Source organism: Planococcus citri, chromosome 3 (genome assembly GCF_950023065.1).
Source record: "Planococcus citri chromosome 3, ihPlaCitr1.1, whole genome shotgun sequence".
Taxonomy (NCBI): domain Eukaryota; kingdom Metazoa; phylum Arthropoda; class Insecta; order Hemiptera; family Pseudococcidae; genus Planococcus; species Planococcus citri.
This window is the reverse complement of record NC_088679.1, coordinates 9,305,838-9,319,737: the sequence shown is the minus strand read 5'-3', so window position 1 is coordinate 9,319,737 and position 13,900 is coordinate 9,305,838. Positions and strand designations below refer to the sequence as shown.

Here is a 13,900-nt window from a genome sequence, read left to right as displayed (position 1 = left end):
TTGATTTAAAAGATCGAAAAATCACGAATAATGCTGGTGCCATTCAATTATTTCCCTCTTTTTATTTGAGATTTAAAAATTGCTCACCTATCGCTCATGGCAAATGATACGATGAAGAGAATTCGAACTAAATAGCTGTACAGTTTTCAAAATATTCTTCGTAGTGTTTGGTTAGCCTTTGTAGGCAGTATGATGGATTTCTGTACGAAACCGAAATGTAATATTGATGAATAAAGTAAGTAACTTGAAATGAGTGGAAATTGTGTCTTGTGTGCATCTTTAGTTTCGAATCGAGTTGAATATTTCATAAAATTCAACGAATAAGTACTACTGACATTTTTGAAATGTGGTTTCATTGACTTGAGTATGTACGTATTACATTCATTTTGTAATTTCTTGATTAATCCATCTGTCTTTATTTTAAAATATTTTATTACTAATATTTATGTATGATTTTGTATACACAATCCAAATCATATTCAAAGCCGGTGAAAATAGATCGTTTGAGAAATCATGAAAGGGAATACTCTACTGGAAGGTATACAGCATGCATGGATATTCCTATGTCGAATATCATCATGGTACACCTCTGACGTAAGTTTGTTTCTCTGATTAGTCTGATTCTTTCTAATTGGCTTTTCCATCTCAGTATCTAATTTTGTATTACGTAATTTGTTCAGTAGGCGGCGTCATAGAACGGAATGGTAACCCAGAATGGGGAACTAATAACCCAACCTCTCCATCCACTGCGAAAGGGTGACAGGAAATCGCAGATAAGAGTTGCCCAGGTTATGATATTTAATGCTGGTTAGTCGTCGTGATCTCGTGATGAATATGTGCAACTTAGCTATTAGTTAGATGAACAAGTGAAAATTTAGTATTATTTATTGCAGATGGTTAGTGATGAATACCGGTATGGAAACGAATAATGAAGGCGCTTTCAATCATCCAAACGCAAATTTAGGATATTATACGAGTAATAACTACCCTTCATATTTCGATCACAGAATTCATACTTGCCCTTGTGGATGCAACTATCCGTATCAATCGAATTACTACAATAATTTCAGGTAAAATGCATATTTTCAATGGTAGATTGATTGAGCTTGAGCATGCTTTTTTTATTTTTTTATTATTTGCCAGTCGTTTAATTGAAGATTTTATACCGTTTACTTTGGTTTTGGGTAATTTCAAGTGCTTAATACATGTTTGGTTATTCTAAATTTTGTTTCCGAATTAAATCTGCAGTACCATGTTATATTTCCTTGAATTTGGAATTTTTTTTGTAAAAGTTAATAAAAGATACTGATTATAGATCTCTTATTCTGAAACAACAAACCGTTTTGAAGAATCTCTCTATCCAAAAAAAAAAAACTTACAAAAATTTGACCAATATGAAAACAATGGCAGAGCTGTTCGCAATTTAAAGATCTCAGATTTGAAAATTAACAAAAGCTTAATCTAGAAAATTTTAAAACTGAATCCTAATTTTCTAAATTTAAATAAGTACACTACAAAATAAATGAACGTTTAAATGCCAATTTTCCCCAAAATTTTGTTTTTTCCCTCTCGATATTATGCACTACCTACCCATGGTTATATTATTTTTAAAATACTAAAACTCATTTTCGTAATTCATGTGAATGATTACCTCATCATCATTAGGTAAAAAATGACAAGTAAATAATTTTTCATCGAAGTTGATCAAATCCATTGTATACGTATGTATTTGAAAATTGAAGACAAAGGGAGAAAGAAAGCCCTTGAGCATTTTTGTGATTGGGGTATTTCAAAATCTTTTTTCAACGTCTTCATTCGCTTTATTGTGGCTTTTGATTTTTTTTTTACTGTAAACTCAAATTTAATGCGATAAATATCACACATAATAGCTTCGTCAGTAAAAAATTATTACTACATACCTACTCGTACTCAGATATTCTTAATAAAACTTCAATTTTCCAAAATAATGACTTGAAAATCATTCATTTCTGTAGTACATAAAATTCGAAAAAAACACTTTTCCATTTAGCAAAGATAATTAATATTTTGAACTAACGAGGAAACTTTTTGAACTGTCACTTTCCAATTTGGTGTATTGAAACCACCCCAGCCAAAATTTTAGGCACTGAAGTCGAGGTGTCTAATAATTCTGCTAAGGTTGTTAGTCCTCCTTTTGTCAGACTGTTTTTCAAATGAAAAGTCCTGCTTTTTTCTAATATCCGATTTTGAATTTTGTATTTTAAGGATATTCCTCGTTTGTGCAATTTTTTAAAATTATTTTCAAAGAATTGATGTGAGATGTGTTTTTTTTTGATTGGCGAAAGTTAAACAATAAAACAAAAACACGTTGGACAAAAATTTGATTCAAAGGTTTCAATTTTTGAAAAATAAAAACTTGAACCTATTTTTGACGACCCCTCGCCCCTGCCGAAAATTTTTAAATATTCGGTGACTTTGAAAAATTACCGTATATAATCTTCATTCCCCCCCCCGCCTCCTCTTCATCTTGAAAAAATTACGAAGTGTTTCAAAAATGTCTTGCCAAAATTTCTGACGAATTCCTGCTTTTCCGTTTCGAAATTTTGTTGAATACTTTGATGGTTCATTTTTAGAGTTTTAGCAAACTATTGCAAATTTGAAAATTTGGATAAAAAACAATAATTTTTATCCATTTTCTGACTTTTTCATGAATTAATTTTCTGCTCTCACCCACTATCACCCTCCGATTGCTTTGAAAACTACCATTTTCAGGCCATTCTGGAGCTTCTAGCGAATTTTAAATTTTTTTTTCAGAAATTTTGAATTGTTCTGGATGTTACAAAATTTTGTAAAAGCGGATCGTTTCCAAATTGAGTGGTTATGTGGTTCACATCAGACGATTCGTCCTGAAAAAAGCGCTCGTGGTGTACCGTTTTTTGAAAAATTCATTTTTCAAATTTTCTTTGGAATTCAGAAATAGTCAATGATTGTTTTTGAATTGTCATTTCTGAACGATCAGAGGGTGTTTAATAAACACTAATCAAAGTTAATAGTCCGGCATATGACAATAGGAGTAATTGCACCCCCCGCCGATCCTCCAGGACAACTTTTTTCTAAAAGGGACATCCTAAGGAACATTTTAAAGCAAACTTGTCAAAAAAAAGTTGGCCTTACTTACAAAATGGCGGCTATTTTGATTGACAGGTCAGTCGAAATCGCAGATTTCGCGTTTTAACATAGGACTTGCACGAACTTTTTCAAACTTTACAAAGGTAGATCGAAAGATCATGCAAAAATTTATCACCTGTCAAAATTTCAAGTGATGAAGTGCGTTTTTCGATTTTTGGTGAATTTTTGAAAATCCAATTTAGGCCAAAAATGGGGGAAAAATTAAAATTTTACCAAATTGACCAAGAAAGCTGAAATTTGGGATATACCTTATTTTCGACATGCCAAATCGATTGGAAACGGTTTCAACCCGTTTTGAGCAGTTCTGGAGCCTCCAGCAGATTTTTGAAACTCGAAATTCCCACAAAATTCCATCAAATTGGAGTTGTAAAGCTAAAATTTATTCTAAAAACTAATTTCGATACGCTACGAAGTACTGCAGGTAAATTTCAAGTCGTTTTGGATCCTCCAGCGACTTTTTTGAAAATTCCTGAAGCCTCCAGCAGATTTTTGAAACTTTAAATTTTCAGAAAATTTCATCAAATGGAGATGGAAAGCTGGGAAATTTACTCTACACTCCAATTTTAACACCCTCTGAAGACGACTTCAGGTGGGTTCAAGTAATTTTAGGGCCTACAGCGACTTTTTTTGAAAATTACTGGAGCCTCCAGTAGATTTTTGAAACTTGAAATTTACCCAAAATTTCATCAAACTAAGATGGAGAGTCGAAATTCATTCTGCAAACTAATTTCAATACGCTACGAAGTTGACTGCTGGTGAATTTCAAGTCGTTTTGGAGCCTCCAGCAACTTTTTTGAAAATTACTGGAGCCTCCAATAGGTTTTTGAAACTTCAAATTTCCCCAACATCCAACATTAATTTATCAAAATAGAGTTGGCAAGCTGAAATTTACTTCACAGACTACATGGTGGATTCAAATTATTTTGAAGCTTCCAGCTACTTTTAGGAAATTTCAATTTTACAAAAAAACGTCATACAACCTTTCAAAAAAGTCGCTGGAGGATCCATACGACTTGAAATTTACCTGCAGTACTTCGTAGCGTATCGAAATTAGTTTTTAGAATAAATTTTAGCTTTACAACTCCAATTTGATGGAATTTTGTGGGAATTTCGAGTTTCAAAAATCTGCTGGAGGCTCCAGAACTGCTCAAAACGGGTTGAAACCGTTTCCAATCGATTTGGCATGTCGAAAATAAGGTATATCCCAAATTTCAGCTTTCTTGGTCAATTTGGTAAAATTTTAATTTTTCCCCCATTTTTGGCCTAAATTGGATTTTCAAAAATTCACCAAAAATCGAAAAACGCACTTCATCACTTGAAATTTTGACAGGTGATAAATTTTTGCATGATCTTTCGATCTACCTTTGTAAAGTTTGAAAAAGTTCGTGCAAGTCCTATGTTAAAACGCGAAATCTGCGATTTCGACTGACCTGTCAATCAAAATAGCCGCCATTTTGTAAGTAAGGCCAACTTTTTTTTGACAAGTTTGCTTTAAAATGTTCCTTAGGATGTCCCTTTTAGAAAAAAGTTGTCCCGGAGGATCGGCGGGGGGTGCAATTACTCCTATTGTCATATGCCGGACTATAAAGGTACTATATTATGCAGTGAATTTCTTAAGAAATGAAAAAAAATCGTTGGAGGCTTCAGAATGGTTTATAATTTGCTGTAGTTTTCGAAGTTGATAGGTGTGTGGGGGGGGGCAAGGAGGCTTGAAATTTATTAATTATCCTTACTGGTTTATTTTGTTGCAAAAAAAAAAAAAAATGAAAAAGTTGATAAATCGTCACAAAAACTGCTTTTCAAAAATTTGTCAAAAATTCTCCAAAAATTCAAAAATAAACTAACAAGGAAAGCATCTGAATTCCCAACCGGCAGAAAAATCTTTAAATCGGACAGAAAGGGAATCGAAAGAGGACTCCGAAATACATGACAGTTTTTTTTTTTTTTAATGCTTTGGTCATTAATTTGATATGAAAGACTGAAATTGGGTTTATATTTTATTTTCGACCTCTCGAATCGATTGGTGACAGTTTCAAACTGCTCTGGAGTCTCCAGTAGGTTCAAATTCTTCTGTTTTCGAAAAATCCTTGTGAATAAGTATGGCGAAAATTAAATTCAGCATTTTCAAAGTTGGATTTACTTACAATCTTTCTGATCCTTTTGATCGATTTATGCACACATTTTCTAAATACTTTCGTACTGGTTCAAATCGGAAATTTACAATTTTTTCGAAAATGGGTGCTTGATTTTTGCTGGAGAAAATTTTGTATTTGAACCAGCACGAAAAGATTTTGAAATTGAGAGTCTAAATTCATCCAAGATGTCACAAAGATGGTAATCCAAGTTGTTAGGTGCTAAGTGTTATAGAGCGTTTTTTCGAAAGCTGGAGAATCCCAAAATCCACTGGAGACTCCAGAACGGTTCGAAACCATCATCAATCGACAGTCGGGAGATCAAAAATAGGGTGCAAACCACATTTCATCATTTCATATCATTTAGGTCTAATTTTGATTTTTTTTCATAAAAATTGACCAAATTTGAATTTTTTAAAATTCATCAAAAATTTAAAAATGAATTTTAGCTTTTAAAATTGTTGCTGATGGTGTTCTTTGGAGTCTTTTTACGATTGCGATGTTTCGATTTAGCCATAGTTTCGTTCAAACTGAAAATTGTCACAATTCAAGAAGTGTCGCACTTAATTTTAGGAAAGACCGGAAAGGGTTAGAGAAACTTGAATTTAGTTTCTTCGAAATGCATAAAAATTCATGTTTTCAATTTGTGCTCTAAGAATTGAAATTTTTTAGGTTACTGGAATTATGATTCAGGTAGTCAAATTCGAAAAAAAAATCGTTTTAAATCTAGCGCTTCTAATATGATTTTCTTCTAGCGTTTTCCTTCATCTGACGTGAGCTAATTAGGTAGATCTAGGTACATAAATTATGTTATCTTTTGATGGTTTATCGATTTACTCAAAATGTCGGACCATCTGAAAAATCGATCATCAGGGTCTTAAAATAAGTATTACTCATCGTTATCTAATGATTGAATTCTTATAGTGTCGGTCTTCTCTCAGTTCTCTGTATAAACACTACCTAAAGACAAAGAAATAAATGTTTGAACGTTGAAGACGTAAAAAAAAACGCGCAGATAAAGTTATTTTTTCCAAGAACCTGACGACTAAGTATAGCCCAGAAGATTTTTTTTTTTTTGATAAGTTCGATAGCGCTGGTTGTTTTTCAATAATTTCTTTTTCTCTCCTCCTACGAGCGTGAAATTTTCAATAAATACAATGATTCAGTCGCCAGTCTTCGAAAGAAATTGAAATCTATGTATGTGTAGGCAAGAATTGAACTATTCTTATCATCTGAAGACACCACAAAAATAACGTTGACAAAATATTGCTGTTTCACCGGACAGGATGTCCTTTTTTTTATACAGAGATAAAGAAATTCTGCGAATTGACCAGTGATGTTTTCAACCAGTTGCGTCATACGACGCGACGCGACGACGACGTGGCGTAAGAATATTTTAAAATGGTGCTTTGCTTCGAATTTGATTGTTGAATGCTTGGCCGCATGTCTGGAAACAATCTGTCAAACATTCATAAATATTTTCAATAGATATCGAGTGGTGATAGCTCGCTAAATAAATAATAATTGTCAATTCAATATATTTTTATTGTGTAGCTACTGAAGGTCACTCGCCATAATTTCAAAAAACATTCTGTTTCAGTCCGAGCATTGCCAGCAATTTATCATCAATTGATTCATATTATGGCACCTATGTACCAAACTCGAACATAAGAGTTCCGCCCACAAATGCACCGACGAGTACAACCACAACGCACATTCCTATTACCTCGTACGAGTATCCGAGTCCGAGTATCCGAGTCCGAGTATTTCAAGTAATACGTCTTCTAGAAATTCGCCATCATCAGCACAAACAGCAGCAGCCGGCAAACAGTTTCCAGATGACTCAAGTTCGAAGAATTACGTTAACGATTTTCACGATGAACGTGAAGTTTCTACCACATATCATTCGTTTACCGGTCCCAAAAAAAGCTATAAACAAAGATCGTCGAAGGTACTTCTACGTCGTATTATAGATTTTTGGAAGTAATATTCTTGAACATGTCTCGATGAGTTGATTTAATCGTGATTTTTTAAAAGAGGTAGAAGAGGGAGGGAAGTGTGAAATAAATTGAACCAATCAATGCTAGAAGATTTGTCAAATAATTTAAAAAATCACTTTTACGAAAAATAAAATTTTGAAGTGTGTGGGTTTTGATTCAGCCTATTATATTTCTACGAATTCGTTTGAATTTTTTTTAGATCTCAACGACACGAGAAATACGAGAATGCTCAAATTGTAAAACGCAGATTACACCATTATGGCGCAAACATTCAGCTTCAAAAGACCTTTTAGTCTGCAATGCCTGCGGCCTACATTACAGAAAATATGAAGAAAATAGACCACTGTCAAGGTGCAAGGGAGGACCCTATCAGGTAAATACATGATTATAAGATTTCATTATCGCTGAAAAAAAAATAGGATTTTTAATGTAAATTTTCTCTTTTTTAGGAAAGAAAAAGAAATAAACGATTACCATATGCAGAAACTTCGGTTTAAAATTACAGTTGCAGGTATCTATAATATTAAAAAGTATGCTTATATAAACAATTTAGTAATATCTATCTACATCATTATTGAATTATTGTGAATTTATTTTATTTTATTTTTTTACCTCTCAGAAAAAAGAATTTTTTTCTATTTTCATTTTGTTTCATATATTCTTCAATTTTGGCTAAAATTTGTAATTTGTTGGTAATTTTGCCGAACTTCCGAAAACAACTGCTTCAAAACATTCTGTAAAATGTTTTCCAGTCCGTTAATTCTCCCAATTTTTCGATTTCTATGCCTATGTGTATTTAAATGTACTGAGTACTGATATTGGTCTTTTTCTCTTCATTAGAAAATAATACTTATGTAAGTATTTTGAAGATTCATTTTACGAAGGACCTTCTTATAAAGACCTTCTCAGATTTAAACGATACCTCAAGATACGAATAAAAAAATCATGTTGTAAAAACCCCGTAGCAAAATTTTTTAGGCCAAACCTCATCTTTTGATTTTCTACAAATTGGAAATTTGTTTTGGTGATTTTTACTGCAGGATGGGCTAAAACTGGTAATTTTTTAATAATAAAGAAGGAAAGGGGTTGAAGTGAATCATTTATTTCTACTGGTTTATTTTGTTTGAAAAAAGGTGACGTAAAAGTTGAGAAAAATAAATATATATATTTTTTCACCAAAAATCCAAAAATGAATTTTAATACTTGAAATTTTCATATGGGCCTTTGTTCGCCCACCTTTTAGAAATTGATTGAAAAATTGAAAACTATGGGAAAAGTACAATGTTCTTTAGATTTATCTTTAGTTGTTTCTTTCTACACAAATGGAAAGCGTTAATTCAGAAGGTTCCTTTGTTAGACGAGAAGAGTAAAAAAACGAAATTTTTCATAGGGGGGAAATGCCTTTTAATGTTGGTAATTTCATTATTTTCGTTTAAATATTTTATCATCATCATCGCCGATGCTCTTCATTTTTTATGTTTTTTCGGTGTAATTATTTTTGAAACTTTACAATTTGCCTATTCTCAGGGAACCTATAGTTAAAAATCTCACTATTTTTAAGTCAATATTGTTGTAAAATTTTGTACCTACAAAAAGGTATGGTATAATGTAAAAAAAAGTGCTAATTGCTGATTACATAGGTTGTCTTGATTTTTTTTGTTTTTTAATTTGATAAGATGATCCAAAATTGAAAACAAATTATTGGATGACTTGAGACTTGAGAGACGTCCAAAGACTGGGCCATTAATTTTTTTTTTAATCTGTTGCTTAATTTCTACCGCCATTCGCCATTCAAGAGATACACGAATTTTTGCAAGCCTTTAAATGTAACCCTACGATTTTTTTTATATTCTCTCCGTAACTTCTAAAAATAGTTGAAAACAACATTTTAACTGACAAAAAATTGTATTAATGCTAATTCCATAACTAAACTTTGTAAATTTTTGAGGTGCTAAGTCCCAATTCATGTACTTACTTATAGTTATTTTGAAATATTTTTAAAAAAAAAATAGGTACAAAAATTATGAGTTGTTGATGATAAATTTTTTTTCAAGTCGAGTGTGATTTGAAAGCTAAAGTACTCATATCAAAATCCTGACTCAACTTGATTAATTCTTTAATTTTGGAAAACTTTTCGATTCGATGATTATCATTTTTTGGGTAAAAATATTATAAATGTATGCTCAATGCATATTATTTTGATAACATGGGTGGGAAAGTTTATTAAGATCACAGAAATGGAACTTTTTTCTAATACCGATTTTACAACTTCCAGTTTGGAGACTCCTCCGCCTCCACCTTCCAGAAAAATTAAAAACAGTAAATTTTCATTCAACTTTTGATAGATTTTTCTGTATTTAGGGTGTATACTTATTAAAATAATTGGGTAGGCTAATTGATTTTCGATGAATTTTGAAAAAAATTTTCTGAATAAATTATTCAAAAAAAATTCGGGTTTTCAAACATTCCTGTTTATTGAAAAATAGGTATTCTTTGATTTCACAGCTCACTACGGATATCTTTCATTTTTCTTCTTCACAAGGAGAGGGATTCTAACCTATACTAATATTTTTTGATTTCTGGTAAATCGAAATTTCGGCTGATTTTCCATGAAATGAATCAAAATTTGATCGATTTAACGTAAAGGACTGAAATTTCGTTTGTACTCTTTTGCAAATTTATTGTCGAAAATTCCCAAAAAATTTTTAGCAAAAATTACTAAGAAGCTCTGCCTTTTGCTAAAATTATTTTCGGTGTTTTCTTTTCTGCAAAAAATAGCAACAAGTTTCGGATTTTGTCAAAATTGCCAAGAAGTCTCATTTTTTGCAAAAAAATCCCGAGGTGTTACTCTTTTCCAAAAGTTTGTCCTTCTTTTTCTTCTTCTTTTTTTTGTTTACCAGAAATTGCTAAAAAGCCCGTTGTTTTTTCTGAAGTTGCAAAATTTTTTTTATTGCCCCAAATTGCAAAAATCTCATTTTTTTAAACAAATTTTTTAGCAGAAATTACGAAAAATGATAATTTTTTTGGCACTGATTGCCAGAAAGTTTCGTTTTCTGCTTAAACACTGAAAGAAATAAACAGTAATAGTTACATTAAAACGATGCACTCAGTGCATTAAAACGCGGTAATTTTGGTATAGGAATGAAACGCATTAATCAGTACAAATTTAGAGAAGTAACTATTACACAGGAGTGCAGTAACCATTCCATCGTTTTTATCCAGCAGTATTTAAATTTTAAAAAGTGGGGTTAGGTATTTTTTTTTTCTTTTTTATCAATTTCAAGTTTCTCTGCACATTCTAATGTTTTTCACTGCACCGAATTTTTCAAGACCTAATATCCCTACGAAAATTTTCCTACCTAACCGGGATTCGAACCTGCGACCTCTCGTTCTAACTGCCTGCACTTAACGACATGGCCGCGAGTAGAATGTTTAATTCAGGCCCTGGAAGTATTTATAAGTTTTTCACTGTTTGGAAATGTTTACCACTGACGATGTACTCAGTACATCGTTTACTGTATTCAGTAAATCACTACATGGTTCTCAGCCATGTTTAAGGAATGTAATCATTGCTTACTATACGATGTAACTATTACCCACCAAATGATGTTCTGAATACCATGTCTGCAGGACTGAGTCCCCAAAGAAATGTAATGAGAACATAGAAATGAATTTTGGAAGGTGATGCAATAAATCCATCCTGGCGATGTACTCATTCCATCATTTGATGCATTCTCTGATTTGAACTATGTAATCATTACATCAAAATGAGGTAATTTGAAAATTACTGTACTGTGCAGTAACCATTGCATCAATTTCGGGACTGAATACAGCGTTTTGAAAATCATTTCTTTCAGTGAATTATGCACGTTTCTATCGAGTTCCTTTTTTATATTTTAATTGAGAAGAAAAAGTTCTGGTTTTTTTTATCGATTTTTCTCTGCAATAAAATGTTTTGCTCATATTTTGTCACTTTTTTGGCTACTTTTTAGTTACTTGAATTACCTTTTTTCGGAGGAAAAAACGAATTATGAGGCCTGAACTTGGGACTTGGGTAGTCAAAAATGGAATGTAAACCAAATTTCAGCTTTTTTTGTTCGCACGTTCGCGGTTTGTATTTTTTTTTTTTTTATTAATTGCTTAAGGATATTGTTGATAGGTACCTACCTATGTGTATAGTCGCTGGATTTCAAAGGTATTATTGGCTCTATTTATAGCATTTTTTGAAAAACTCCAACTATGTAAAGTCGCTCCTGAGGGGGGGGGGGGGGGGTGTTAAATACTCCAGAACTTTGAAAATCGGTATTTTTTCAGTTTTTAAGTATTTTGTTTCCACAGATTTTGTGCTCCAAAATGTTCGAAAACAACAAAAATCAACCCATCTCAAGAATATTTTGATTGAGCATGAGAGACTCGAAATAAGCTGGTGAAGAGGGTTTCAATTTTTGTTCATCATTTTTAGGGCATCGCGTGATCTTCGTGAGCCTGAAAAGTGAATGAAGAATATCTTGATTTTTCAAATTTTTCCTCATTTCAACCTTTTCTCTTTTCCCCTCCTTATTCATCGTGGGTTCCAAATATTCCTGCTGTTTCCAGAATGTACGTATGTTTTAGATTTTAGTCGAAGTGCTGATAAATCCCTTTATAAATGGACTTTTTGAAGTCAAATTTATGCTTCTGGGTTCGTTTTTTACACGTTTTTCGGGTTTCCGATCAGAAAAGTCATTACGATGCCAGAATAGGCGAAAATTACTGATATGTTTCAAAAGTTTCAGGGCATTAATCCCCACCTCTCTCCCTCAGTTTCTTTAAAAACCCTAGTGCCCCAAATAATATGATTGGGTCGAACAGTAGCGTAGCCAGGATTTTCTCAAGGAGGGGGCAAAACCAGATTTTTAGGCATGAAAAATCGATATGAGGGGTAATTTTCTGGAAACCTGTTGTGATGTGTGGTGATTTTATGAAAATGAAGGCAAAATTACTGCTCGAGCGAAGCGAGAGCGAAAATTTTTAGAAAAAATGGGTCCAAATAACAAAAAAACGTCCATTTTTGCATGTTTTCTTTCAAATTTTCGCTCGCAAGGGGGGGCATGGCCCCCTTCGCCCCCCCTTGGCTACGCCACTGGGGTCGAGTTATGACTTCAGTTTTTGAGTAAAAAAAATCTTGGAAAGAAATTAAATTCCAAATTTTCAAAATAAAAACCACTCTAACCCTCACCCCTCCCCCTTTTCCTGAATCCTGATGTTTGCAAGATCTGGAAAGTTGTAAAATTGGTCTGGAAAATGGGAAAATCATTCTCTGCGAGATCAGACACACTGTTCAAATTTCCGAAAATTGATCAATTCAATCAGAATTCTTACTCAGCAGTGATAGTTAGTGGGAAACGTTTTAAATCATCAATAAATTGAATCGGTGGGTGCAGAAAGGGGCTAAGTCCATTTTCGCACTTTTCAGGAATAACAAAAAACTGATTTAGTATTTGAAAATCAAAAATTTTTGGTAAACATGCTTAAGGTCATTGAAAGAGGACCCCAAGACACAATTTTTAGCACTGTTAGGAAAAAAAAATATTCACGTGCGCCGGCGCTGTTGCTGCCTAAACAAATGGGACTTAGACCCTTTCTTCACCCAAACGACAAAATTTCTTTTGAAATTGCTCGGGCACGAATGGGGCTTGATTCTACATCTAAGTACATCATTTAGACTGCTATCTCGTTTAAATTGACCAAAAACCCTTTGAGGTATCAGACTTTTTGCCGAAGTTGTTAATTTTTTCATCATTTTTCAGTTCAGAGATTAACTTAAATTTCAAAAAATGGTCTTCTCAAAAATGTTAGTTATTTTTCAAGGAATTTAAACAATTTTACAAAAAAGTCATAAATGCGGATCCGCCCTTTTTCTGCGCCCCGTGCAAAAAAAATTCCAAAAATGTGACTTGGTCCCTTTCTGCACCCACCGATTCAATTTCAGAATATGATGCCAAAGAGTTTTTTTCACCTTTCTTACACTCCCTCCCTCCTTCCTTCCCAAAATACCCTTTCTTCATATCTTGGAGTCAAATTTTCCGTACATAATTTCCATGCAAATATTTTCGAATTTTTAGTATTTTACTCGTGTAAATAAATCAATTCTACTTTCGAGTACTTTCCATTCGTATTCTCTCGGCGAAATTCTCGTCATAATTTTCATCCTTTTATAAAATACAAACGATAAGTAGGTATCGAGTTGAATTCTGTTCAATCTGGTGGAAAAAAATTTCCATAATAGAAGCGATCTAATTACCCTCCCTTCATCATCGGTACAGTTGTACGTACTCCTAACTTTCTTATTGAAAAAAAAAAAAGTATAAATGTCGGGTAAGTTGGGCGTTTATCGCACGTGCTGTTGGAATGAGCGGTACACTTATTTAAAAAGTTATTCGAGCTCGATTATGGTAAAACGCCGGTATCGTCGGCGGCTACGAACTACGGTGACAGCGTTTTAAAAAGTTGGAATCGCGATTTTCGTCGACTTCCGCTTTTGGAAATAATTGAAGCAGGGTGAAGTACCTTACCTACCTATATAGCCATCTTTTAAAAAATAGTACTTCGCTAATTGAA

General features: G+C 32.9%; 1 protein-coding gene across 1 annotated transcript in view; it reads left to right on the top strand.

Annotated features, from left to right (window-relative positions):
- The first annotated feature begins 880 nt into the window (after positions 1-880).
- LOC135840156 (neuroligin-4, X-linked-like) overlaps positions 881-13,900 on the top strand; it is a 36,246-nt gene continuing 23,226 nt past the window's right edge. The window contains exons 1-4 of the mRNA XM_065356532.1: positions 881-1,070; positions 6,901-7,251; positions 7,500-7,673; positions 7,750-7,811. Of these exons, the coding sequence (XP_065212604.1) occupies positions 7,600-7,673; positions 7,750-7,811 (136 nt within the window). The 5' untranslated portion in view covers positions 881-1,070; positions 6,901-7,251; positions 7,500-7,599. The remainder of the gene's footprint in view (positions 1,071-6,900; positions 7,252-7,499; positions 7,674-7,749; positions 7,812-13,900) is intronic.